At 59.2% G+C, this 25,036-nt stretch overlaps 4 protein-coding genes and 1 long non-coding RNA gene across 5 annotated transcripts; 4 read left to right on the plus strand and 1 right to left on the minus strand.

The window, feature by feature from the left end:
• Positions 1-1,339: 1,339 nt before the first annotated feature.
• Positions 1,340-24,586, minus strand: LOC129561042 (uncharacterized). The gene is made up of 5 exons (XR_008686914.2): positions 24,446-24,586; positions 18,668-18,814; positions 12,890-13,036; positions 7,112-7,258; positions 1,340-1,480 (listed from the first exon to the last, which is right to left on the minus strand). It is a non-coding gene; the product is annotated as an uncharacterized LOC129561042 (long non-coding RNA).
• On the plus strand, positions 3,073-5,189 carry LOC148776281 (uncharacterized). Its single transcript, XM_088840918.1, has 4 exons — positions 3,073-3,357; positions 3,758-4,070; positions 4,319-4,933; positions 5,146-5,189. The coding sequence occupies exons 1-4, from the start codon at positions 3,121-3,123 to the stop codon at positions 5,187-5,189; spliced, it is 1,209 nt and encodes a 402-aa protein (XP_088697044.1). The 5' UTR covers positions 3,073-3,120.
• LOC148776282 (uncharacterized) lies at positions 8,851-10,967 on the plus strand. The gene is made up of 4 exons (XM_088840919.1): positions 8,851-9,135; positions 9,536-9,848; positions 10,097-10,711; positions 10,924-10,967. The coding sequence occupies exons 1-4, from the start codon at positions 8,899-8,901 to the stop codon at positions 10,965-10,967; spliced, it is 1,209 nt and encodes a 402-aa protein (XP_088697045.1). The 5' UTR covers positions 8,851-8,898.
• Positions 14,629-16,745, plus strand: LOC148776283 (uncharacterized). Its single transcript, XM_088840920.1, has 4 exons — positions 14,629-14,913; positions 15,314-15,626; positions 15,875-16,489; positions 16,702-16,745. Exons 1-4 carry the CDS (start codon positions 14,677-14,679, stop codon positions 16,743-16,745), a joined length of 1,209 nt encoding a protein of 402 aa, XP_088697046.1. The 5' UTR covers positions 14,629-14,676.
• LOC148776284 (uncharacterized) lies at positions 20,407-22,523 on the plus strand. Its single transcript, XM_088840921.1, has 4 exons — positions 20,407-20,691; positions 21,092-21,404; positions 21,653-22,267; positions 22,480-22,523. Exons 1-4 carry the CDS (start codon positions 20,455-20,457, stop codon positions 22,521-22,523), a joined length of 1,209 nt encoding a protein of 402 aa, XP_088697047.1. The 5' UTR covers positions 20,407-20,454.
• Positions 24,587-25,036: the final 450 nt, after the last annotated feature.

Here is a 25,036-nt window from a genome sequence, read left to right on the forward strand (position 1 = left end):
CGGCCTGACGCTTCGCATGGACACGCGGGCAAAGGGAAACACAGTGCAGGTGGCGGTGGTCATCATCTCAGGCCCAGGTGCTCAGGATGCTGACAACCAGCCTTCGGGACCACAAGAGGGAGCGGAGGGCCTCGCAGAGCCCAGAGACATCTCTCTCGCTCTCTGGGAGAAGAGTCTGCCGGACCCATCAAAGTGCCACAGGAGCATCTCTTGACCAGCAGTGCCCACCCTCAGGGTGGATCCCACGCCACTTCTGGCACGGTGGCTCCTGGCCTCTGAGATGCTCACCTCTGGCGGTCCCAAGCCGCAGGCCTGCTGGCCGCCTGCGGAGACGGCACTCCCTTCGGCTGCCCACACAGCCAAGGGCACACAAGCATGCCTGTGGCCTCTGGCTCACAGATGGGAGATCAGCGCCCTGTCAACCCGACCTGGGGATCGGTGCTGAAAGGGGAGGCCGCACCCGACTCCCCTTTCACTGGACACAGCGTCCCTGCTGCTAGAGCTGCTGAATCCATTCAACTGTGAAATGCAAGCTGAGAAACACCCATCTTTCCGAGACGGTCTCCTGAAGACTTTAGGAGCAACGCATTTGGAAACCAGAGGGGATGACATGCACGTCCATGCAAACTTGACACCTCTCCACAAATACAACTCAGAGGATCCCTAGACGTACGTTCCATGCAAAACGGTTCACAAATCCAGAGGGAAATGGAGCAGACATTAGACATGACCTCTGAGCCTTCACACACGCTACAGAAAGGCACTACACAAAGAGGAACCAGGGGACGCAGTGAACTTCGTCAATTCCAAGATCTGGACTCTGGGAAAGACCGTCTGCAAAGCGCAAACGACACCTCCCAAGCTGGGAGACAACGGTTGGCATACACACAGCTTAGGCAGGATTTGGCTCCTAATACACAAACGACATGAACACAAACGAGCCTGAAGCAGAGGTGTGAAGGGACACCAGGCGAAGGAAGGGACACGGAGAGGATGATGCACCGAATGATGCCCAGCACTGAGGGCCTGAGAAACACGGTCCAGCTGCACTCCCCGAGCCCCGTGGGACGCTGGACTAGGCCTGTTCCACCTGGAGGCTCAGACAGATGGACAGTGAGGAAGGGGAAGAGAAATCCTTGGCCTTTCTAACACTCACAGCAAACGCTTAGGAGGAGAAGGCAAGGATCAACCCCACCGACAGTGACATTCCCTGAAAGGCAATAGCTAGGAGTCCATCGAACCCAGGAGGGAAGCCCCTCTGCTCAGAGAACGGCAAGACGTGGATGAAAGAAGGTGAAGCCCACCCATCCAATGGAAAAGACGCTGTGCTTACGGATCAGAAGAATCCCTCCTGGTCAGATGATGTCACTTGCACGTCCCCCCGACCGCCACCGTGGGGCAATCCAGAGGGTCCACGCTCTTCCTCTCCAAATACCAACGGCTGCTCTCAGGGCATGATAACCAAAGAATTCCAAAGTGTCTGTGGAAACACAAAGGAGTCAAAAGAGTCAATGCAATCTCCCGCAAAGCCCTGAAATGGACATCGAAGGCTGCCTGAGAGCCAATTAGACTAGCACACTGGGATCATCAGGACAGCATGGTACTGGGAAGAAATCAAACACGCAGAACCAGATCCACGGAATGGAATCGAGGGTCCAGAAATAATCCCAAGCTTCTACGGTCAATTCCTCGACGCCATAGGAGGGGAGGCGACACGAATGGGAACAAGAGCCTCTGCAACGAAAGCCCGTGGGATTTGGACTTGGTTCCGTCTGAACAATCACACTGGCTCTTGGTCTCACAGCACCTCAGATTCAGTGAAACACATCAACGCAAAGCCTGAAGTGATGAAACTCCTGGCAATAAGCACGGGCCACAGGCTCCTTCATGTCAGGGACTTCTCAACATGTGTGTGTTTGTGGCGGGAGGGGGGAGGGGGAGCAAAATTGGGTCTCTTCAAGTCAAGGAAACAGGAAACCAGAGGACCCCCACGGGCTTCCGCCCACTCTCTGCAACAGAAAAGCCAAGCGTTCACCAACCAAAATGGTAACAAACTGAACACAAAAGCATATTTGCAAGCAGAGTATCGGAGAAGGGGTTCCTACGTAAAAGAGACTGAGAACTCACACCACTACGACTCCCAGACCCAACCCCAGACCTATCCCTTCCCCTAACACCAACTCCAACCCCAAACCTTGACCTCACTCGAAACGAAACCCTGAAGCCTCTCCCTAGGTCAACACTATACGTGCGTACATGCATTCACAGGCGTGCGAGCATCCCCAGGAGAGACAGAGAGAGGGAGAGACAGACCGAATTTGGAAAGGTCAGGAAGGAGACGGAAGGAGGGCGAGAGACTGAACAATGCAGAGAGGAAATGATGAGTCCTCGGCACAGAATTTGCATGAATCTCTCCCGAGGCTGCAAACAGTGACAGTGCCTATTCCCCCTGCAAGGGGGAAAAGGACCCACGGTGATGAGACTCAAAGACAAGGATGGATGCGGGGAGCCACTGTTGGGGCAGCCTCCCCCACCCCTCGAGGCAGAGCGGGACACTTGAGGAGGACGAGGAAGCTTGACATCAGAGGGGGCGAGGTCTGACTATGACCCTCCGGTCCTCCCAATGCGGGGCTCAAGAAATAGGCGGGAAGGGGACTGCCTTCTCCCAGGTCCCAGAGCCCATCCAGGCCCGGTTCTGCCCCATGCTGTGCTAGGTCAGCCCTGTGTGGAATCCGCCCTTTGGGAAGTCTCAGTGTCCAAGCTCCACGTGAGAGCGGCCCAGAGTTGGAACAGGCCCTGGAGCTGTTCGTAGGCTGACAGACCTAGGCAGGAGATGGGAGACTGACCCCCGCCCCCGACTCTGCAGATGGAGAGACTGGGGAAACCCTGCGGGGCACATGGCTTGCCGCATGACTTCTGAGAAGGAGGAGCCTGGGCTGAAAGCAGCGGCGTCCTCAGAGCTCAGGCCCTGGCTGCACCCAGGTCTCCCCAAGGCGGTGGGGTGGGCTGTGTGGGTGTCACTGTGCCTGCACGTGGCCTAAGGGCGTGGGGGAACAGCCAGAAACCCAGAGGTTCCCTTGGGGAGCTTTGTGGAAGGGACCTCGGCCACGAACCCAGGAAATGATGTCACTTCCTGGCAACAGAAGCCAACAGAACCCACAACCCGGGTATCCAGGCCTCCCCAGCGGTCAGGAGCCCCCGGCCAGATCGCTTGCTGTCGAGATGTTCTGCTGTCTGCCCCTGCCCAGAGGCCGGGGCCTCAGGCGAGCTCACAGGCAGAGTGTGTGGGAACGCGGTCGACGCTGGCTCAGGGACCCCCCGAGAGGCCTCTGGCCCTTTGCCCGAAGGAACAGAAAGGTAACAGGGGAGCCCCAGGCCGGGTCCGGCCACCGCTCCCGCCCCACCCGGGGAAGCCTGAGGCCTTCCCCTGTGTGTGGACGGGGCTTTCTCGGGCTGTGTCTGCCTCAAGCAAGCCCAGCCGCATGTGGGTCAGGAGCCCGTGGGCCGCTTGTGTCCACACCCCAGGGGAAGGCAGGCTGGGTGGCACGGGGAGAGTCCGGGCAGAGCCGGCTGCCCAGGCTGACCTCACGCCCTCAGCGGGGTGTCCCCGTCCTCCCGGGTGGGTGTCTGAGCGGACACTCGTCTCTCTGCTCTTTCTGGGAGCAGAAGGGCAGACGGGCAGAAGCAGCAGCCATCCTGGCCAGGCTCGGCTCAGACAGATCGAGGCAGGGCTGGCTGATGCTCACTGTCATTGCAGAGCGTCGCACCCGAGGTGGCCCCTGAGGGGCACACCCCATCCACCTCCCCGTGGGAGGGCTCAGGGCACCAGCCCCCTGCCCGGGAGGCCCAGTGCACGCTCCAGGGGAGCGTGGCCACGGAGGGCTCAGCCCAACTGGCGACGAAGAGGAAGCGGGCAAGGCCTGCTGCCCAGACGCCACCCAGCACACACCCCGGGGCCCCGTCTCAGCCTGCCACGGAGCTCAGCACAGCCGGCTCGGACCCAGAGCTCCGAGAAGCCCTGCCTCGCAGGCAGCAGGAGGACCCGGAGCCCCGCACGGCAGAGCACACAGGTGAGGCGGCCGGGGCTGCTGCATGTGCGCGTGGGGAGGCGGTGCTGAGCCACACAGGGAGGAGTCCCCCGGAGCTGGGGCTGGGGCTGGGCCTGGACCGAAGGCTGGCCTCACACCACCCATCTCGGAGGCTGCAGAGAAGACTCCCAAGCTGGGCCTGCTCAGCCAATCTCTCGGAAGCTTTCGTGCCCACTTAGGCACGTGGCAAGGCTGGGCTGTGGCCAACTTTTCTTCTCTCCCGGCTCTAGCTCTGACCGTCAAACTCAGCCGGCCTCCACGGCCGAGACCTGTCCCTACGGAGGTGGCAGCTCCAGGGGCAGGACCCAGGGATCCACTGAGGGGAGATCGCGACCGCTTGAGACGTCCCCTCCCAAAGACGCGGGGCCAGCCGGGTACCGGCCAGCACCCTCAGCACATCGGAGCTCCGTGCCTGCACGACCCCCAGCCCCAGGCCCCGATGTCCCAGCCCGCCTTCCACAACCTCCACCTCCACGTGCACTTGCACCTGCTCGGCCTTTGGCGGCAGAACCCGAGTCAGGGCCTGAGTGACCACCTGCGCAGGGGCAGCCTGCCCTGGCTCCTGCCAAGGACTCAGACGCCCACCATGACCGTCCCACCCCTGCAGGGAGAACAGGCCCCTGCTCTGGACAGAGACCCAGAGCCCTTGCGTCCAACTCCTCGGCCAGGGCCGCGGTTGGCTCCGCAGCCTCCATCCCGGCGTGCTCCCCATGGACGCCGTCCACTCCCTCCCCACCCAGGGGAGACTGACTTCCCTTCCCCTGAGCTGATTTTCGTCAGGCTCCTAGGCATCCTTCTTCTCATCTTTTATGTCTTTTATGGCTTTCTGTATATTTTGCTCGTAAGTGTGTGTCAATAAAGTTTCCTTCCTTGAAGCCTCCTGGGAATGTGGAGCCCTTCACTATGCTGTGTAAGCATCACCACTGTCTCCGTTGGGACACACTCATTCTCCGCCCCCCACCCGCCGCCCACTTCCCAGCAAAGCCTGGATTCATGGCAAGCACTCCCCGTTCCTCTCTCCCCCGCCTGACAACACTGAGTCTTCTTCTCCCTGCAGTTCCTCCCATCCTTTCGGGGTCCCCAGTCAATGCCAATCACTGAAACGGTAGGATACTGGTTTTGGCTCTGACTGAAGGGCAAAGTTATAGTCTCTCAGTATTGTTAGGGTCTCGGCATCCCCATGAATTCTACAGTCCATGGAATTCTCTAGGCCAGAATCCTGGACTGGGTTGCTTTTCCCTTCTCCGGGGGGTTGTGCTTTCCCCACATAGTGGAAGGCCCAACTGGAGAACTCTGCTTTCTATGTCACTTGAAGGAGCCTTTGGCTCTCGGAAGGGACAGTGCGGGTCCTTTCAAGATGTCATCTGCCAAACGAAGCCCTCTCGGCAAATGTGCTCAGAATCTCCAGGTAGGCAGTGCTGTTGTAAGCGGGACACCTCAGGCACAAGGGCAAGGCTGAGTTCTTCCGCCGGCACAAACAAACTCACAACGATAAACCAGGCAGGAGACATGGAAAGAGAGACCCACACCAACAAAGGGACAAGTGGTCCTCAGAACACAAGGCCAGAGGAAGACCCACCATCCGAGTGGCCCCCACAAGCTCGAGAAAAATCAGTGATCGGGAAGCAAACAGAAGAAACACGGGCAGGTCCAATGAGAGGCCACGCACATGGCTAGTGTAGCTCAGAGACGGCCTGACGCTTCGCATGGACACGCGGGCAAAGGGAAACACAGTGCAGGTGGCGGTGGTCATCATCTCAGGCCCAGGTGCTCAGGATGCTGACAACCAGCCTTCGGGACCACAAGAGGGAGCGGAGGGCCTCGCAGAGCCCAGAGACATCTCTCTCGCTCTCTGGGAGAAGAGTCTGCCGGACCCATCAAAGTGCCACAGGAGCATCTCTTGACCAGCAGTGCCCACCCTCAGGGTGGATCCCACGCCACTTCTGGCACGGTGGCTCCTGGCCTCTGAGATGCTCACCTCTGGCGGTCCCAAGCCGCAGGCCTGCTGGCCGCCTGCGGAGACGGCACTCCCTTCGGCTGCCCACACAGCCAAGGGCACACAAGCATGCCTGTGGCCTCTGGCTCACAGATGGGAGATCAGCGCCCTGTCAACCCGACCTGGGGATCGGTGCTGAAAGGGGAGGCCGCACCCGACTCCCCTTTCACTGGACACAGCGTCCCTGCTGCTAGAGCTGCTGAATCCATTCAACTGTGAAATGCAAGCTGAGAAACACCCATCTTTCCGAGACGGTCTCCTGAAGACTTTAGGAGCAACGCATTTGGAAACCAGAGGGGATGACATGCACGTCCATGCAAACTTGACACCTCTCCACAAATACAACTCAGAGGATCCCTAGACGTACGTTCCATGCAAAACGGTTCACAAATCCAGAGGGAAATGGAGCAGACATTAGACATGACCTCTGAGCCTTCACACACGCTACAGAAAGGCACTACACAAAGAGGAACCAGGGGACGCAGTGAACTTCGTCAATTCCAAGATCTGGACTCTGGGAAAGACCGTCTGCAAAGCGCAAACGACACCTCCCAAGCTGGGAGACAACGGTTGGCATACACACAGCTTAGGCAGGATTTGGCTCCTAATACACAAACGACATGAACACAAACGAGCCTGAAGCAGAGGTGTGAAGGGACACCAGGCGAAGGAAGGGACACGGAGAGGATGATGCACCGAATGATGCCCAGCACTGAGGGCCTGAGAAACACGGTCCAGCTGCACTCCCCGAGCCCCGTGGGACGCTGGACTAGGCCTGTTCCACCTGGAGGCTCAGACAGATGGACAGTGAGGAAGGGGAAGAGAAATCCTTGGCCTTTCTAACACTCACAGCAAACGCTTAGGAGGAGAAGGCAAGGATCAACCCCACCGACAGTGACATTCCCTGAAAGGCAATAGCTAGGAGTCCATCGAACCCAGGAGGGAAGCCCCTCTGCTCAGAGAACGGCAAGACGTGGATGAAAGAAGGTGAAGCCCACCCATCCAATGGAAAAGACGCTGTGCTTACGGATCAGAAGAATCCCTCCTGGTCAGATGATGTCACTTGCACGTCCCCCCGACCGCCACCGTGGGGCAATCCAGAGGGTCCACGCTCTTCCTCTCCAAATACCAACGGCTGCTCTCAGGGCATGATAACCAAAGAATTCCAAAGTGTCTGTGGAAACACAAAGGAGTCAAAAGAGTCAATGCAATCTCCCGCAAAGCCCTGAAATGGACATCGAAGGCTGCCTGAGAGCCAATTAGACTAGCACACTGGGATCATCAGGACAGCATGGTACTGGGAAGAAATCAAACACGCAGAACCAGATCCACGGAATGGAATCGAGGGTCCAGAAATAATCCCAAGCTTCTACGGTCAATTCCTCGACGCCATAGGAGGGGAGGCGACACGAATGGGAACAAGAGCCTCTGCAACGAAAGCCCGTGGGATTTGGACTTGGTTCCGTCTGAACAATCACACTGGCTCTTGGTCTCACAGCACCTCAGATTCAGTGAAACACATCAACGCAAAGCCTGAAGTGATGAAACTCCTGGCAATAAGCACGGGCCACAGGCTCCTTCATGTCAGGGACTTCTCAACATGTGTGTGTTTGTGGCGGGAGGGGGGAGGGGGAGCAAAATTGGGTCTCTTCAAGTCAAGGAAACAGGAAACCAGAGGACCCCCACGGGCTTCCGCCCACTCTCTGCAACAGAAAAGCCAAGCGTTCACCAACCAAAATGGTAACAAACTGAACACAAAAGCATATTTGCAAGCAGAGTATCGGAGAAGGGGTTCCTACGTAAAAGAGACTGAGAACTCACACCACTACGACTCCCAGACCCAACCCCAGACCTATCCCTTCCCCTAACACCAACTCCAACCCCAAACCTTGACCTCACTCGAAACGAAACCCTGAAGCCTCTCCCTAGGTCAACACTATACGTGCGTACATGCATTCACAGGCGTGCGAGCATCCCCAGGAGAGACAGAGAGAGGGAGAGACAGACCGAATTTGGAAAGGTCAGGAAGGAGACGGAAGGAGGGCGAGAGACTGAACAATGCAGAGAGGAAATGATGAGTCCTCGGCACAGAATTTGCATGAATCTCTCCCGAGGCTGCAAACAGTGACAGTGCCTATTCCCCCTGCAAGGGGGAAAAGGACCCACGGTGATGAGACTCAAAGACAAGGATGGATGCGGGGAGCCACTGTTGGGGCAGCCTCCCCCACCCCTCGAGGCAGAGCGGGACACTTGAGGAGGACGAGGAAGCTTGACATCAGAGGGGGCGAGGTCTGACTATGACCCTCCGGTCCTCCCAATGCGGGGCTCAAGAAATAGGCGGGAAGGGGACTGCCTTCTCCCAGGTCCCAGAGCCCATCCAGGCCCGGTTCTGCCCCATGCTGTGCTAGGTCAGCCCTGTGTGGAATCCGCCCTTTGGGAAGTCTCAGTGTCCAAGCTCCACGTGAGAGCGGCCCAGAGTTGGAACAGGCCCTGGAGCTGTTCGTAGGCTGACAGACCTAGGCAGGAGATGGGAGACTGACCCCCGCCCCCGACTCTGCAGATGGAGAGACTGGGGAAACCCTGCGGGGCACATGGCTTGCCGCATGACTTCTGAGAAGGAGGAGCCTGGGCTGAAAGCAGCGGCGTCCTCAGAGCTCAGGCCCTGGCTGCACCCAGGTCTCCCCAAGGCGGTGGGGTGGGCTGTGTGGGTGTCACTGTGCCTGCACGTGGCCTAAGGGCGTGGGGGAACAGCCAGAAACCCAGAGGTTCCCTTGGGGAGCTTTGTGGAAGGGACCTCGGCCACGAACCCAGGAAATGATGTCACTTCCTGGCAACAGAAGCCAACAGAACCCACAACCCGGGTATCCAGGCCTCCCCAGCGGTCAGGAGCCCCCGGCCAGATCGCTTGCTGTCGAGATGTTCTGCTGTCTGCCCCTGCCCAGAGGCCGGGGCCTCAGGCGAGCTCACAGGCAGAGTGTGTGGGAACGCGGTCGACGCTGGCTCAGGGACCCCCCGAGAGGCCTCTGGCCCTTTGCCCGAAGGAACAGAAAGGTAACAGGGGAGCCCCAGGCCGGGTCCGGCCACCGCTCCCGCCCCACCCGGGGAAGCCTGAGGCCTTCCCCTGTGTGTGGACGGGGCTTTCTCGGGCTGTGTCTGCCTCAAGCAAGCCCAGCCGCATGTGGGTCAGGAGCCCGTGGGCCGCTTGTGTCCACACCCCAGGGGAAGGCAGGCTGGGTGGCACGGGGAGAGTCCGGGCAGAGCCGGCTGCCCAGGCTGACCTCACGCCCTCAGCGGGGTGTCCCCGTCCTCCCGGGTGGGTGTCTGAGCGGACACTCGTCTCTCTGCTCTTTCTGGGAGCAGAAGGGCAGACGGGCAGAAGCAGCAGCCATCCTGGCCAGGCTCGGCTCAGACAGATCGAGGCAGGGCTGGCTGATGCTCACTGTCATTGCAGAGCGTCGCACCCGAGGTGGCCCCTGAGGGGCACACCCCATCCACCTCCCCGTGGGAGGGCTCAGGGCACCAGCCCCCTGCCCGGGAGGCCCAGTGCACGCTCCAGGGGAGCGTGGCCACGGAGGGCTCAGCCCAACTGGCGACGAAGAGGAAGCGGGCAAGGCCTGCTGCCCAGACGCCACCCAGCACACACCCCGGGGCCCCGTCTCAGCCTGCCACGGAGCTCAGCACAGCCGGCTCGGACCCAGAGCTCCGAGAAGCCCTGCCTCGCAGGCAGCAGGAGGACCCGGAGCCCCGCACGGCAGAGCACACAGGTGAGGCGGCCGGGGCTGCTGCATGTGCGCGTGGGGAGGCGGTGCTGAGCCACACAGGGAGGAGTCCCCCGGAGCTGGGGCTGGGGCTGGGCCTGGACCAAAGGCTGGCCTCACACCACCCATCTCGGAGGCTGCAGAGAAGACTCCCAAGCTGGGCCTGCTCAGCCAATCTCTCGGAAGCTTTCGTGCCCACTTAGGCACGTGGCAAGGCTGGGCTGTGGCCAACTTTTCTTCTCTCCCGGCTCTAGCTCTGACCGTCAAACTCAGCCGGCCTCCACGGCCGAGACCTGTCCCTACGGAGGTGGCAGCTCCAGGGGCAGGACCCAGGGATCCACTGAGGGGAGATCGCGACCGCTTGAGACGTCCCCTCCCAAAGACGCGGGGCCAGCCGGGTACCGGCCAGCACCCTCAGCACATCGGAGCTCCGTGCCTGCACGACCCCCAGCCCCAGGCCCCGATGTCCCAGCCCGCCTTCCACAACCTCCACCTCCACGTGCACTTGCACCTGCTCGGCCTTTGGCGGCAGAACCCGAGTCAGGGCCTGAGTGACCACCTGCGCAGGGGCAGCCTGCCCTGGCTCCTGCCAAGGACTCAGACGCCCACCATGACCGTCCCACCCCTGCAGGGAGAACAGGCCCCTGCTCTGGACAGAGACCCAGAGCCCTTGCGTCCAACTCCTCGGCCAGGGCCGCGGTTGGCTCCGCAGCCTCCATCCCGGCGTGCTCCCCATGGACGCCGTCCACTCCCTCCCCACCCAGGGGAGACTGACTTCCCTTCCCCTGAGCTGATTTTCGTCAGGCTCCTAGGCATCCTTCTTCTCATCTTTTATGTCTTTTATGGCTTTCTGTATATTTTGCTCGTAAGTGTGTGTCAATAAAGTTTCCTTCCTTGAAGCCTCCTGGGAATGTGGAGCCCTTCACTATGCTGTGTAAGCATCACCACTGTCTCCGTTGGGACACACTCATTCTCCGCCCCCCACCCGCCGCCCACTTCCCAGCAAAGCCTGGATTCATGGCAAGCACTCCCCGTTCCTCTCTCCCCCGCCTGACAACACTGAGTCTTCTTCTCCCTGCAGTTCCTCCCATCCTTTCGGGGTCCCCAGTCAATGCCAATCACTGAAACGGTAGGATACTGGTTTTGGCTCTGACTGAAGGGCAAAGTTATAGTCTCTCAGTATTGTTAGGGTCTCGGCATCCCCATGAATTCTACAGTCCATGGAATTCTCTAGGCCAGAATCCTGGACTGGGTTGCTTTTCCCTTCTCCGGGGGGTTGTGCTTTCCCCACATAGTGGAAGGCCCAACTGGAGAACTCTGCTTTCTATGTCACTTGAAGGAGCCTTTGGCTCTCGGAAGGGACAGTGCGGGTCCTTTCAAGATGTCATCTGCCAAACGAAGCCCTCTCGGCAAATGTGCTCAGAATCTCCAGGTAGGCAGTGCTGTTGTAAGCGGGACACCTCAGGCACAAGGGCAAGGCTGAGTTCTTCCGCCGGCACAAACAAACTCACAACGATAAACCAGGCAGGAGACATGGAAAGAGAGACCCACACCAACAAAGGGACAAGTGGTCCTCAGAACACAAGGCCAGAGGAAGACCCACCATCCGAGTGGCCCCCACAAGCTCGAGAAAAATCAGTGATCGGGAAGCAAACAGAAGAAACACGGGCAGGTCCAATGAGAGGCCACGCACATGGCTAGTGTAGCTCAGAGACGGCCTGACGCTTCGCATGGACACGCGGGCAAAGGGAAACACAGTGCAGGTGGCGGTGGTCATCATCTCAGGCCCAGGTGCTCAGGATGCTGACAACCAGCCTTCGGGACCACAAGAGGGAGCGGAGGGCCTCGCAGAGCCCAGAGACATCTCTCTCGCTCTCTGGGAGAAGAGTCTGCCGGACCCATCAAAGTGCCACAGGAGCATCTCTTGACCAGCAGTGCCCACCCTCAGGGTGGATCCCACGCCACTTCTGGCACGGTGGCTCCTGGCCTCTGAGATGCTCACCTCTGGCGGTCCCAAGCCGCAGGCCTGCTGGCCGCCTGCGGAGACGGCACTCCCTTCGGCTGCCCACACAGCCAAGGGCACACAAGCATGCCTGTGGCCTCTGGCTCACAGATGGGAGATCAGCGCCCTGTCAACCCGACCTGGGGATCGGTGCTGAAAGGGGAGGCCGCACCCGACTCCCCTTTCACTGGACACAGCGTCCCTGCTGCTAGAGCTGCTGAATCCATTCAACTGTGAAATGCAAGCTGAGAAACACCCATCTTTCCGAGACGGTCTCCTGAAGACTTTAGGAGCAACGCATTTGGAAACCAGAGGGGATGACATGCACGTCCATGCAAACTTGACACCTCTCCACAAATACAACTCAGAGGATCCCTAGACGTACGTTCCATGCAAAACGGTTCACAAATCCAGAGGGAAATGGAGCAGACATTAGACATGACCTCTGAGCCTTCACACACGCTACAGAAAGGCACTACACAAAGAGGAACCAGGGGACGCAGTGAACTTCGTCAATTCCAAGATCTGGACTCTGGGAAAGACCGTCTGCAAAGCGCAAACGACACCTCCCAAGCTGGGAGACAACGGTTGGCATACACACAGCTTAGGCAGGATTTGGCTCCTAATACACAAACGACATGAACACAAACGAGCCTGAAGCAGAGGTGTGAAGGGACACCAGGCGAAGGAAGGGACACGGAGAGGATGATGCACCGAATGATGCCCAGCACTGAGGGCCTGAGAAACACGGTCCAGCTGCACTCCCCGAGCCCCGTGGGACGCTGGACTAGGCCTGTTCCACCTGGAGGCTCAGACAGATGGACAGTGAGGAAGGGGAAGAGAAATCCTTGGCCTTTCTAACACTCACAGCAAACGCTTAGGAGGAGAAGGCAAGGATCAACCCCACCGACAGTGACATTCCCTGAAAGGCAATAGCTAGGAGTCCATCGAACCCAGGAGGGAAGCCCCTCTGCTCAGAGAACGGCAAGACGTGGATGAAAGAAGGTGAAGCCCACCCATCCAATGGAAAAGACGCTGTGCTTACGGATCAGAAGAATCCCTCCTGGTCAGATGATGTCACTTGCACGTCCCCCCGACCGCCACCGTGGGGCAATCCAGAGGGTCCACGCTCTTCCTCTCCAAATACCAACGGCTGCTCTCAGGGCATGATAACCAAAGAATTCCAAAGTGTCTGTGGAAACACAAAGGAGTCAAAAGAGTCAATGCAATCTCCCGCAAAGCCCTGAAATGGACATCGAAGGCTGCCTGAGAGCCAATTAGACTAGCACACTGGGATCATCAGGACAGCATGGTACTGGGAAGAAATCAAACACGCAGAACCAGATCCACGGAATGGAATCGAGGGTCCAGAAATAATCCCAAGCTTCTACGGTCAATTCCTCGACGCCATAGGAGGGGAGGCGACACGAATGGGAACAAGAGCCTCTGCAACGAAAGCCCGTGGGATTTGGACTTGGTTCCGTCTGAACAATCACACTGGCTCTTGGTCTCACAGCACCTCAGATTCAGTGAAACACATCAACGCAAAGCCTGAAGTGATGAAACTCCTGGCAATAAGCACGGGCCACAGGCTCCTTCATGTCAGGGACTTCTCAACATGTGTGTGTTTGTGGCGGGAGGGGGGAGGGGGAGCAAAATTGGGTCTCTTCAAGTCAAGGAAACAGGAAACCAGAGGACCCCCACGGGCTTCCGCCCACTCTCTGCAACAGAAAAGCCAAGCGTTCACCAACCAAAATGGTAACAAACTGAACACAAAAGCATATTTGCAAGCAGAGTATCGGAGAAGGGGTTCCTACGTAAAAGAGACTGAGAACTCACACCACTACGACTCCCAGACCCAACCCCAGACCTATCCCTTCCCCTAACACCAACTCCAACCCCAAACCTTGACCTCACTCGAAACGAAACCCTGAAGCCTCTCCCTAGGTCAACACTATACGTGCGTACATGCATTCACAGGCGTGCGAGCATCCCCAGGAGAGACAGAGAGAGGGAGAGACAGACCGAATTTGGAAAGGTCAGGAAGGAGACGGAAGGAGGGCGAGAGACTGAACAATGCAGAGAGGAAATGATGAGTCCTCGGCACAGAATTTGCATGAATCTCTCCCGAGGCTGCAAACAGTGACAGTGCCTATTCCCCCTGCAAGGGGGAAAAGGACCCACGGTGATGAGACTCAAAGACAAGGATGGATGCGGGGAGCCACTGTTGGGGCAGCCTCCCCCACCCCTCGAGGCAGAGCGGGACACTTGAGGAGGACGAGGAAGCTTGACATCAGAGGGGGCGAGGTCTGACTATGACCCTCCGGTCCTCCCAATGCGGGGCTCAAGAAATAGGCGGGAAGGGGACTGCCTTCTCCCAGGTCCCAGAGCCCATCCAGGCCCGGTTCTGCCCCATGCTGTGCTAGGTCAGCCCTGTGTGGAATCCGCCCTTTGGGAAGTCTCAGTGTCCAAGCTCCACGTGAGAGCGGCCCAGAGTTGGAACAGGCCCTGGAGCTGTTCGTAGGCTGACAGACCTAGGCAGGAGATGGGAGACTGACCCCCGCCCCCGACTCTGCAGATGGAGAGACTGGGGAAACCCTGCGGGGCACATGGCTTGCCGCATGACTTCTGAGAAGGAGGAGCCTGGGCTGAAAGCAGCGGCGTCCTCAGAGCTCAGGCCCTGGCTGCACCCAGGTCTCCCCAAGGCGGTGGGGTGGGCTGTGTGGGTGTCACTGTGCCTGCACGTGGCCTAAGGGCGTGGGGGAACAGCCAGAAACCCAGAGGTTCCCTTGGGGAGCTTTGTGGAAGGGACCTCGGCCACGAACCCAGGAAATGATGTCACTTCCTGGCAACAGAAGCCAACAGAACCCACAACCCGGGTATCCAGGCCTCCCCAGCGGTCAGGAGCCCCCGGCCAGATCGCTTGCTGTCGAGATGTTCTGCTGTCTGCCCCTGCCCAGAGGCCGGGGCCTCAGGCGAGCTCACAGGCAGAGTGTGTGGGAACGCGGTCGACGCTGGCTCAGGGACCCCCCGAGAGGCCTCTGGCCCTTTGCCCGAAGGAACAGAAAGGTAACAGGGGAGCCCCAGGCCGGGTCCGGCCACCGCTCCCGCCCCACCCGGGGAAGCCTGAGGCCTTCCCCTGTGTGTGGACGGGGCTTTCTCGGGCTGTGTCTGCCTCAAGCAAGCCCAGCCGCATGTGGGTCAGGAGCCCGTGGGCCGCTTGTGTCCACACCCCAGGGGAAGGCAGGCTGGGTGGCACGGGGAGAGTCCGGGCAGAGCCGGCTGCCCAGGCTGACCTCACGCCCTCAGCGGGGTGTCCCCGTCCTCCCGGGTGGGTGTCTGAGCGGACACTCGTCTCTCTGCTCTTTCTGGGAGCAGAAGGGCAGACGGGCAGAAGCAGCAGCCATCCTGGCCAGGCTCGGCTCAGACAGATCGAGGCAGGGCTGGCTGATGCTCACTGTCATTGCAGAGCGTCGCACCCGAGGTGGCCCCTGAGGGGCACACCCCATCCACCTCCCCGTGGGAGGGCTCAGGGCACCAGCCCCCTGCCCGGGAGGCCCAGTGCACGCTCCAGGGGAGCGTGGCCACGGAGGGCTCAGCCCAACTGGCGACGAAGAGGAAGCGGGCAAGGCCTGCTGCCCAGACGCCACCCAGCACACACCCCGGGGCCCCGTCTCAGCCTGCCACGGAGCTCAGCACAGCCGGCTCGGACCCAGAGCTCCGAGAAGCCCTGCCTCGCAGGCAGCAGGAGGACCCGGAGCCCCGCACGGCAGAGCACACAGGTGAGGCGGCCGGGGCTGCTGCATGTGCGCGTGGGGAGGCGGTGCTGAGCCACACAGGGAGGAGTCCCCCGGAGCTGGGGCTGGGGCTGGGCCTGGACCAAAGGCTGGCCTCACACCACCCATCTCGGAGGCTGCAGAGAAGACTCCCAAGCTGGGCCTGCTCAGCCAATCTCTCGGAAGCTTTCGTGCCCACTTAGGCACGTGGCAAGGCTGGGCTGTGGCCAACTTTTCTTCTCTCCCGGCTCTAGCTCTGACCGTCAAACTCAGCCGGCCTCCACGGCCGAGACCTGTCCCTACGGAGGTGGCAGCTCCAGGGGCAGGACCCAGGGATCCACTGAGGGGAGATCGCGACCGCTTGAGACGTCCCCTCCCAAAGACGCGGGGCCAGCCGGGTACCGGCCAGCACCCTCAGCACATCGGAGCTCCGTGCCTGCACGACCCCCAGCCCCAGGCCCCGATGTCCCAGCCCGCCTTCCACAACCTCCACCTCCACGTGCACTTGCACCTGCTCGGCCTTTGGCGGCAGAACCCGAGTCAGGGCCTGAGTGACCACCTGCGCAGGGGCAGCCTGCCCTGGCTCCTGCCAAGGACTCAGACGCCCACCATGACCGTCCCACCCCTGCAGGGAGAACAGGCCCCTGCTCTGGACAGAGACCCAGAGCCCTTGCGTCCAACTCCTCGGCCAGGGCCGCGGTTGGCTCCGCAGCCTCCATCCCGGCGTGCTCCCCATGGACGCCGTCCACTCCCTCCCCACCCAGGGGAGACTGACTTCCCTTCCCCTGAGCTGATTTTCGTCAGGCTCCTAGGCATCCTTCTTCTCATCTTTTATGTCTTTTATGGCTTTCTGTATATTTTGCTCGTAAGTGTGTGTCAATAAAGTTTCCTTCCTTGAAGCCTCCTGGGAATGTGGAGCCCTTCACTATGCTGTGTAAGCATCACCACTGTCTCCGTTGGGACACACTCATTCTCCGCCCCCCACCCGCCGCCCACTTCCCAGCAAAGCCTGGATTCATGGCAAGCACTCCCCGTTCCTCTCTCCCCCGCCTGACAACACTGAGTCTTCTTCTCCCTGCAGTTCCTCCCATCCTTTCGGGGTCCCCAGTCAATGCCAATCACTGAAACGGTAGGATACTGGTTTTGGCTCTGACTGAAGGGCAAAGTTATAGTCTCTCAGTATTGTTAGGGTCTCGGCATCCCCATGAATTCTACAGTCCATGGAATTCTCTAGGCCAGAATCCTGGACTGGGTTGCTTTTCCCTTCTCCGGGGGGTTGTGCTTTCCCCACATAGTGGAAGGCCCAACTGGAGAACTCTGCTTTCTATGTCACTTGAAGGAGCCTTTGGCTCTCGGAAGGGACAGTGCGGGTCCTTTCAAGATGTCATCTGCCAAACGAAGCCCTCTCGGCAAATGTGCTCAGAATCTCCAGGTAGGCAGTGCTGTTGTAAGCGGGACACCTCAGGCACAAGGGCAAGGCTGAGTTCTTCCGCCGGCACAAACAAACTCACAACGATAAACCAGGCAGGAGACATGGAAAGAGAGACCCACACCAACAAAGGGACAAGTGGTCCTCAGAACACAAGGCCAGAGGAAGACCCACCATCCGAGTGGCCCCCACAAGCTCGAGAAAAATCAGTGATCGGGAAGCAAACAGAAGAAACACGGGCAGGTCCAATGAGAGGCCACGCACATGGCTAGTGTAGCTCAGAGACGGCCTGACGCTTCGCATGGACACGCGGGCAAAGGGAAACACAGTGCAGGTGGCGGTGGTCATCATCTCAGGCCCAGGTGCTCAGGATGCTGACAACCAGCCTTCGGGACCACAAGAGGGAGCGGAGGGCCTCGCAGAGCCCAGAGACATCTCTCTCGCTCTCTGGGAGAAGAGTCTGCCGGACCCATCAAAGTGCCACAGGAGCATCTCTTGACCAGCAGTGCCCACCCTCAGGGTGGATCCCACGCCACTTCTGGCACGGTGGCTCCTGGCCTCTGAGATGCTCACCTCTGGCGGTCCCAAGCCGCAGGCCTGCTGGCCGCCTGCGGAGACGGCACTCCCTTCGGCTGCCCACACAGCCAAGGGCACACAAGCATGCCTGTGGCCTCTGGCTCACAGATGGGAGATCAGCGCCCTGTCAACCCGACCTGGGGATCGGTGCTGAAAGGGGAGGCCGCACCCGACTCCCCTTTCACTGGACACAGCGTCCCTGCTGCTAGAGCTGCTGAATCCATTCAACTGTGAAATGCAAGCTGAGAAACACCCATCTTTCCGAGACGGTCTCCTGAAGACTTTAGGAGCAACGCATTTGGAAACCAGAGGGGATGACATGCACGTCCATGCAAACTTGACACCTCTCCACAAATACAACTCAGAGGATCCCTAGACGTACGTTCCATGCAAAACGGTTCACAAATCCAGAGGGAAATGGAGCAGACATTAGACATGACCTCTGAGCCTTCACACACGCTACAGAAAGGCACTACACAAAGAGGAACCAGGGGACGCAGTGAACTTCGTCAATTCCAAGATCTGGACTCTGGGAAAGACCGTCTGCAAAGCGCAAACGACACCTCCCAAGCTGGGAGACAACGGTTGGCATACACACAGCTTAGGCAGGATTTGGCTCCTAATACACAAACGACATGAACACAAACGAGCCTGAAGCAGAGGTGTGAAGGGACACCAGGCGAAGGAAGGGACACGGAGAGGATGATGCACCGAATGATGCCCAGCACTGAGGGCCTGAGAAACACGGTCCAGCTGCACTCCCCGAGCCCCGTGGGACGCTGGACTAGGCCTGTTCCACCTGGAGGCTCAGACAGATGGACAGTGAGGAAGGGGAAGAGAAATCCTTGGCCTTTCTAACACTCACAGCAAACGCTTAGGAGGAGAAGGCAAGGATCAACCCCACCGACAGTGACATTCCCTGAAAGGCAATAGCTAGGAGTCCATCGAACCCAGGAGGGAAGCCCCTCTGCTCAGAGAACGGCAAGACGTGGATGAAAGAAGGTGAAGCCCACCCATCCAATGGAAAAGACGCTGTGCTTACGGATCAGAAGAATCCCTCCTGGTCAGATGATGTCACTTGCACGTCCCCCCGACCGCCACCGTGGGGCAATCCAGAGGGTCCACGCTCTTCCTCTCCAAATACCAACGGCTGCTCTCAGGGCATGATAACCAAAGAATTCCAAAGTGTCTGTGGAAACACAAAGGAGTCAAAAGAGTCAATGCAATCTCCCGCAAAGCCCTGAAATGGACATCGAAGGCTGCCTGAGAGCCAATTAGACTAGCACACTGGGATCATCAGGACAGCATGGTACTGGGAAGAAATCAAACACGCAGAACCAGATCCACGGAATGGAATCGAGGGTCCAGAAATAATCCCAAGCTTCTACGGTCAATTCCTCGACGCCATAGGAGGGGAGGCGACACGAATGGGAACAAGAGCCTCTGCAACGAAAGCCCGTGGGATTTGGACTTGGTTCCGTCTGAACAATCACACTGGCTCTTGGTCTCACAGCACCTCAGATTCAGTGAAACACATCAACGCAAAGCCTGAAGTGATGAAACTCCTGGCAATAAGCACGGGCCACAGGCTCCTTCATGTCAGGGACTTCTCAACATGTGTGTGTTTGTGGCGGGAGGGGGGAGGGGGAGCAAAATTGGGTCTCTTCAAGTCAAGGAAACAGGAAACCAGAGGACCCCCACGGGCTTCCGCCCACTCTCTGCAACAGAAAAGCCAAGCGTTCACCAACCAAAATGGTAACAAACTGAACACAAAAGCATATTTGCAAGCAGAGTATCGGAGAAGGGGTTCCTACGTAAAAGAGACTGAGAACTCACACCACTACGACTCCCAGACCCAACCCCAGACCTATCCCTTCCCCTAACACCAACTCCAACCCCAAACCTTGACCTCACTCGAAACGAAACCCTGAAGCCTCTCCCTAGGTCAACACTATACGTGCGTACATGCATTCACAGGCGTGCGAGCATCCCCAGGAGAGACAGAGAGAGGGAGAGACAGACCGAATTTGGAAAGGTCAGGAAGGAGACGGAAGGAGGGCGAGAGACTGAACAATGCAGAGAGGAAATGATGAGTCCTCGGCACAGAATTTGCATGAATCTCTCCCGAGGCTGCAAACAGTGACAGTGCCTATTCCCCCTGCAAGGGGGAAAAGGACCCACGGTGATGAGACTCAAAGACAAGGATGGATGCGGGGAGCCACTGTTGGGGCAGCCTCCCCCACCCCTCGAGGCAGAGCGGGACACTTGAGGAGGACGAGGAAGCTTGACATCAGAGGGGGCGAGGTCTGACTATGACCCTCCGGTCCTCCCAATGCGGGGCTCAAGAAATAGGCGGGAAGGGGACTGCCTTCTCCCAGGTCCCAGAGCCCATCCAGGCCCGGTTCTGCCCCATGCTGTGCTAGGTCAGCCCTGTGTGGAATCCGCCCTTTGGGAAGTCTCAGTGTCCAAGCTCCACGTGAGAGCGGCCCAGAGTTGGAACAGGCCCTGGAGCTGTTCGTAGGCTGACAGACCTAGGCAGGAGATGGGAGACTGACCCCCGCCCCCGACTCTGCAGATGGAGAGACTGGGGAAACCCTGCGGGGCACATGGCTTGCCGCATGACTTCTGAGAAGGAGGAGCCTGGGCTGAAAGCAGCGGCGTCCTCAGAGCTCAGGCCCTGGCTGCACCCAGGTCTCCCCAAGGCGGTGGGGTGGGCTGTGTGGGTGTCACTGTGCCTGCACGTGGCCTAAGGGCGTGGGGGAACAGCCAGAAACCCAGAGGTTCCCTTGGGGAGCTTTGTGGAAGGGACCTCGGCCACGAACCCAGGAAATGATGTCACTTCCTGGCAACAGAAGCCAACAGAACCCACAACCCGGGTATCCAGGCCTCCCCAGCGGTCAGGAGCCCCCGGCCAGATCGCTTGCTGTCGAGATGTTCTGCTGTCTGCCCCTGCCCAGAGGCCGGGGCCTCAGGCGAGCTCACAGGCAGAGTGTGTGGGAACGCGGTCGACGCTGGCTCAGGGACCCCCCGAGAGGCCTCTGGCCCTTTGCCCGAAGGAACAGAAAGGTAACAGGGGAGCCCCAGGCCGGGTCCGGCCACCGCTCCCGCCCCACCCGGGGAAGCCTGAGGCCTTCCCCTGTGTGTGGACGGGGCTTTCTCGGGCTGTGTCTGCCTCAAGCAAGCCCAGCCGCATGTGGGTCAGGAGCCCGTGGGCCGCTTGTGTCCACACCCCAGGGGAAGGCAGGCTGGGTGGCACGGGGAGAGTCCGGGCAGAGCCGGCTGCCCAGGCTGACCTCACGCCCTCAGCGGGGTGTCCCCGTCCTCCCGGGTGGGTGTCTGAGCGGACACTCGTCTCTCTGCTCTTTCTGGGAGCAGAAGGGCAGACGGGCAGAAGCAGCAGCCATCCTGGCCAGGCTCGGCTCAGACAGATCGAGGCAGGGCTGGCTGATGCTCACTGTCATTGCAGAGCGTCGCACCCGAGGTGGCCCCTGAGGGGCACACCCCATCCACCTCCCCGTGGGAGGGCTCAGGGCACCAGCCCCCTGCCCGGGAGGCCCAGTGCACGCTCCAGGGGAGCGTGGCCACGGAGGGCTCAGCCCAACTGGCGACGAAGAGGAAGCGGGCAAGGCCTGCTGCCCAGACGCCACCCAGCACACACCCCGGGGCCCCGTCTCAGCCTGCCACGGAGCTCAGCACAGCCGGCTCGGACCCAGAGCTCCGAGAAGCCCTGCCTCGCAGGCAGCAGGAGGACCCGGAGCCCCGCACGGCAGAGCACACAGGTGAGGCGGCCGGGGCTGCTGCATGTGCGCGTGGGGAGGCGGTGCTGAGCCACACAGGGAGGAGTCCCCCGGAGCTGGGGCTGGGGCTGGGCCTGGACCGAAGGCTGGCCTCACACCACCCATCTCGGAGGCTGCAGAGAAGACTCCCAAGCTGGGCCTGCTCAGCCAATCTCTCGGAAGCTTTCGTGCCCACTTAGGCACGTGGCAAGGCTGGGCTGTGGCCAACTTTTCTTCTCTCCCGGCTCTAGCTCTGACCGTCAAACTCAGCCGGCCTCCACGGCCGAGACCTGTCCCTACGGAGGTGGCAGCTCCAGGGGCAGGACCCAGGGATCCACTGAGGGGAGATCGCGACCGCTTGAGACGTCCCCTCCCAAAGACGCGGGGCCAGCCGGGTACCGGCCAGCACCCTCAGCACATCGGAGCTCCGTGCCTGCACGACCCCCAGCCCCAGGCCCCGATGTCCCAGCCCGCCTTCCACAACCTCCACCTCCACGTGCACTTGCACCTGCTCGGCCTTTGGCGGCAGAACCCGAGTCAGGGCCTGAGTGACCACCTGCGCAGGGGCAGCCTGCCCTGGCTCCTGCCAAGGACTCAGACGCCCACCATGACCGTCCCACCCCTGCAGGGAGAACAGGCCCCTGCTCTGGACAGAGACCCAGAGCCCTTGCGTCCAACTCCTCGGCCAGGGCCGCGGTTGGCTCCGCAGCCTCCATCCCGGCGTGCTCCCCATGGACGCCGTCCACTCCCTCCCCACCCAGGGGAGACTGACTTCCCTTCCCCTGAGCTGATTTTCGTCAGGCTCCTAGGCATCCTTCTTCTCATCTTTTATGTCTTTTATGGCTTTCTGTATATTTTGCTCGTAAGTGTGTGTCAATAAAGTTTCCTTCCTTGAAGCCTCCTGGGAATGTGGAGCCCTTCACTATGCTGTGTAAGCATCACCACTGTCTCCGTTGGGACACACTCATTCTCCGCCCCCCACCCGCCGCCCACTTCCCAGCAAAGCCTGGATTCATGGCAAGCACTCCCCGTTCCTCTCTCCCCCGCCTGACAACACTGAGTCTTCTTCTCCCTGCAGTTCCTCCCATCCTTTCGGGGTCCCCAGTCAATGCCAATCACTGAAACGGTAGGATACTGGTTTTGGCTCTGACTGAAGGGCAAAGTTATAGTCTCTCAGTATTGTTAGGGTCTCGGCATCCCCATGAATTCTACAGTCCATGGAATTCTCTAGGCCAGAATCCTGGACTGGGTTGCTTTTCCCTTCTCCGGGGGGTTGTGCTTTCCCCACATAGTGGAAGGCCCAACTGGAGAACTCTGCTTTCTATGTCACTTGAAGGAGCCTTTGGCTCTCGGAAGGGACAGTGCGGGTCCTTTCAAGATGTCATCTGCCAAACGAAGCCCTCTCGGCAAATGTGCTCAGAATCTCCAGGTAGGCAGTGCTGTTGTAAGCGGGACACCTCAGGCACAAGGGCAAGGCTGAGTTCTTCCGCCGGCACAAACAAACTCACAACGATAAACCAGGCAGGAGACATGGAAAGAGAGACCCACACCAACAAAGGGACAAGTGGTCCTCAGAACACAAGGCCAGAGGAAGACCCACCATCCGAGTGGCCCCCACAAGCTCGAGAAAAATCAGTGATCGGGAAGCAAACAGAAGAAACACGGGCAGGTCCAATGAGAGGCCACGCACATGGCTAGTGTAGCTCAGAGACGGCCTGACGCTTCGCATGGACACGCGGGCAAAGGGAAACACAGTGCAGGTGGCGGTGGTCATCATCTCAGGCCCAGGTGCTCAGGATGCTGACAACCAGCCTTCGGGACCACAAGAGGGAGCGGAGGGCCTCGCAGAGCCCAGAGACATCTCTCTCGCTCTCTGGGAGAAGAGTCTGCCGGACCCATCAAAGTGCCACAGGAGCATCTCTTGACCAGCAGTGCCCACCCTCAGGGTGGATCCCACGCCACTTCTGGCACGGTGGCTCCTGGCCTCTGAGATGCTCACCTCTGGCGGTCCCAAGCCGCAGGCCTGCTGGCCGCCTGCGGAGACGGCACTCCCTTCGGCTGCCCACACAGCCAAGGGCACACAAGCATGCCTGTGGCCTCTGGCTCACAGATGGGAGATCAGCGCCCTGTCAACCCGACCTGGGGATCGGTGCTGAAAGGGGAGGCCGCACCCGACTCCCCTTTCACTGGACACAGCGTCCCTGCTGCTAGAGCTGCTGAATCCATTCAACTGTGAAATGCAAGCTGAGAAACACCCATCTTTCCGAGACGGTCTCCTGAAGACTTTAGGAGCAACGCATTTGGAAACCAGAGGGGATGACATGCACGTCCATGCAAACTTGACACCTCTCCACAAATACAACTCAGAGGATCCCTAGACGTACGTTCCATGCAAAACGGTTCACAAATCCAGAGGGAAATGGAGCAGACATTAGACATGACCTCTGAGCCTTCACACACGCTACAGAAAGGCACTACACAAAGAGGAACCAGGGGACGCAGTGAACTTCGTCAATTCCAAGATCTGGACTCTGGGAAAGACCGTCTGCAAAGCGCAAACGACACCTCCCAAGCTGGGAGACAACGGTTGGCATACACACAGCTTAGGCAGGATTTGGCTCCTAATACACAAACGACATGAACACAAACGAGCCTGAAGCAGAGGTGTGAAGGGACACCAGGCGAAGGAAGGGACACGGAGAGGATGATGCACCGAATGATGCCCAGCACTGAGGGCCTGAGAAACACGGTCCAGCTGCACTCCCCGAGCCCCGTGGGACGCTGGACTAGGCCTGTTCCACCTGGAGGCTCAGACAGATGGACAGTGAGGAAGGGGAAGAGAAATCCTTGGCCTTTCTAACACTCACAGCAAACGCTTAGGAGGAGAAGGCAAGGATCAACCCCACCGACAGTGACATTCCCTGAAAGGCAATAGCTAGGAGTCCATCGAACCCAGGAGGGAAGCCCCTCTGCTCAGAGAACGGCAAGACGTGGATGAAAGAAGGTGAAGCCCACCCATCCAATGGAAAAGACGCTGTGCTTACGGATCAGAAGAATCCCTCCTGGTCAGATGATGTCACTTGCACGTCCCCCCGACCGCCACCGTGGGGCAATCCAGAGGGTCCACGCTCTTCCTCTCCAAATACCAACGGCTGCTCTCAGGGCATGATAACCAAAGAATTCCAAAGTGTCTGTGGAAACACAAAGGAGTCAAAAGAGTCAATGCAATCTCCCGCAAAGCCCTGAAATGGACATCGAAGGCTGCCTGAGAGCCAATTAGACTAGCACACTGGGATCATCAGGACAGCATGGTACTGGGAAGAAATCAAACACGCAGAACCAGATCCACGGAATGGAATCGAGGGTCCAGAAATAATCCCAAGCTTCTACGGTCAATTCCTCGACGCCATAGGAGGGGAGGCGACACGAATGGGAACAAGAGCCTCTGCAACGAAAGCCCGTGGGATTTGGACTTGGTTCCGTCTGAACAATCACACTGGCTCTTGGTCTCACAGCACCTCAGATTCAGTGAAACACATCAACGCAAAGCCTGAAGTGATGAAACTCCTGGCAATAAGCACGGGCCACAGGCTCCTTCATGTTAGGGGCTTCTGAACATGTAGTGGGGGGAAGAG

This window comes from Moschus berezovskii, chromosome 10 (genome assembly GCF_049115385.1).
Source record: "Moschus berezovskii isolate FMDL1 chromosome 10, NW_MosBer_1.0, whole genome shotgun sequence".
In the NCBI taxonomy this organism is placed as follows: Eukaryota; Metazoa; Chordata; class Mammalia; order Artiodactyla; family Moschidae; genus Moschus; species Moschus berezovskii.

Excerpts from the sequence above, each read along its gene's own strand:
- LOC148776284 (XM_088840921.1), top strand. The coding sequence starts at position 20,455 with ATGATGTCACTTCCTGGCAACAGAAGCCAACAGAACCCACAACCCGGG. Across the intron at positions 21,405-21,652 it reads CCGCACGGCAGAGCACACAG|CTCTGACCGTCAAACTCAGC; the intron begins GTGAGGCGGCCG and ends TCCCGGCTCTAG. Across the intron at positions 22,268-22,479 it reads TCTGTATATTTTGCTCGTAA|TTCCTCCCATCCTTTCGGGG; the intron begins GTGTGTGTCAAT and ends TTCTCCCTGCAG.
- LOC148776282 (XM_088840919.1), top strand. The coding sequence starts at position 8,899 with ATGATGTCACTTCCTGGCAACAGAAGCCAACAGAACCCACAACCCGGG. Across the intron at positions 9,136-9,535 it reads TTGCCCGAAGGAACAGAAAG|AGCGTCGCACCCGAGGTGGC; the intron begins GTAACAGGGGAG and ends CTGTCATTGCAG. Across the intron at positions 9,849-10,096 it reads CCGCACGGCAGAGCACACAG|CTCTGACCGTCAAACTCAGC; the intron begins GTGAGGCGGCCG and ends TCCCGGCTCTAG.
- LOC148776283 (XM_088840920.1), top strand. The coding sequence starts at position 14,677 with ATGATGTCACTTCCTGGCAACAGAAGCCAACAGAACCCACAACCCGGG. Across the intron at positions 15,627-15,874 it reads CCGCACGGCAGAGCACACAG|CTCTGACCGTCAAACTCAGC; the intron begins GTGAGGCGGCCG and ends TCCCGGCTCTAG. Across the intron at positions 16,490-16,701 it reads TCTGTATATTTTGCTCGTAA|TTCCTCCCATCCTTTCGGGG; the intron begins GTGTGTGTCAAT and ends TTCTCCCTGCAG.
- LOC148776281 (XM_088840918.1), top strand. The coding sequence starts at position 3,121 with ATGATGTCACTTCCTGGCAACAGAAGCCAACAGAACCCACAACCCGGG. Across the intron at positions 4,071-4,318 it reads CCGCACGGCAGAGCACACAG|CTCTGACCGTCAAACTCAGC; the intron begins GTGAGGCGGCCG and ends TCCCGGCTCTAG. Across the intron at positions 4,934-5,145 it reads TCTGTATATTTTGCTCGTAA|TTCCTCCCATCCTTTCGGGG; the intron begins GTGTGTGTCAAT and ends TTCTCCCTGCAG.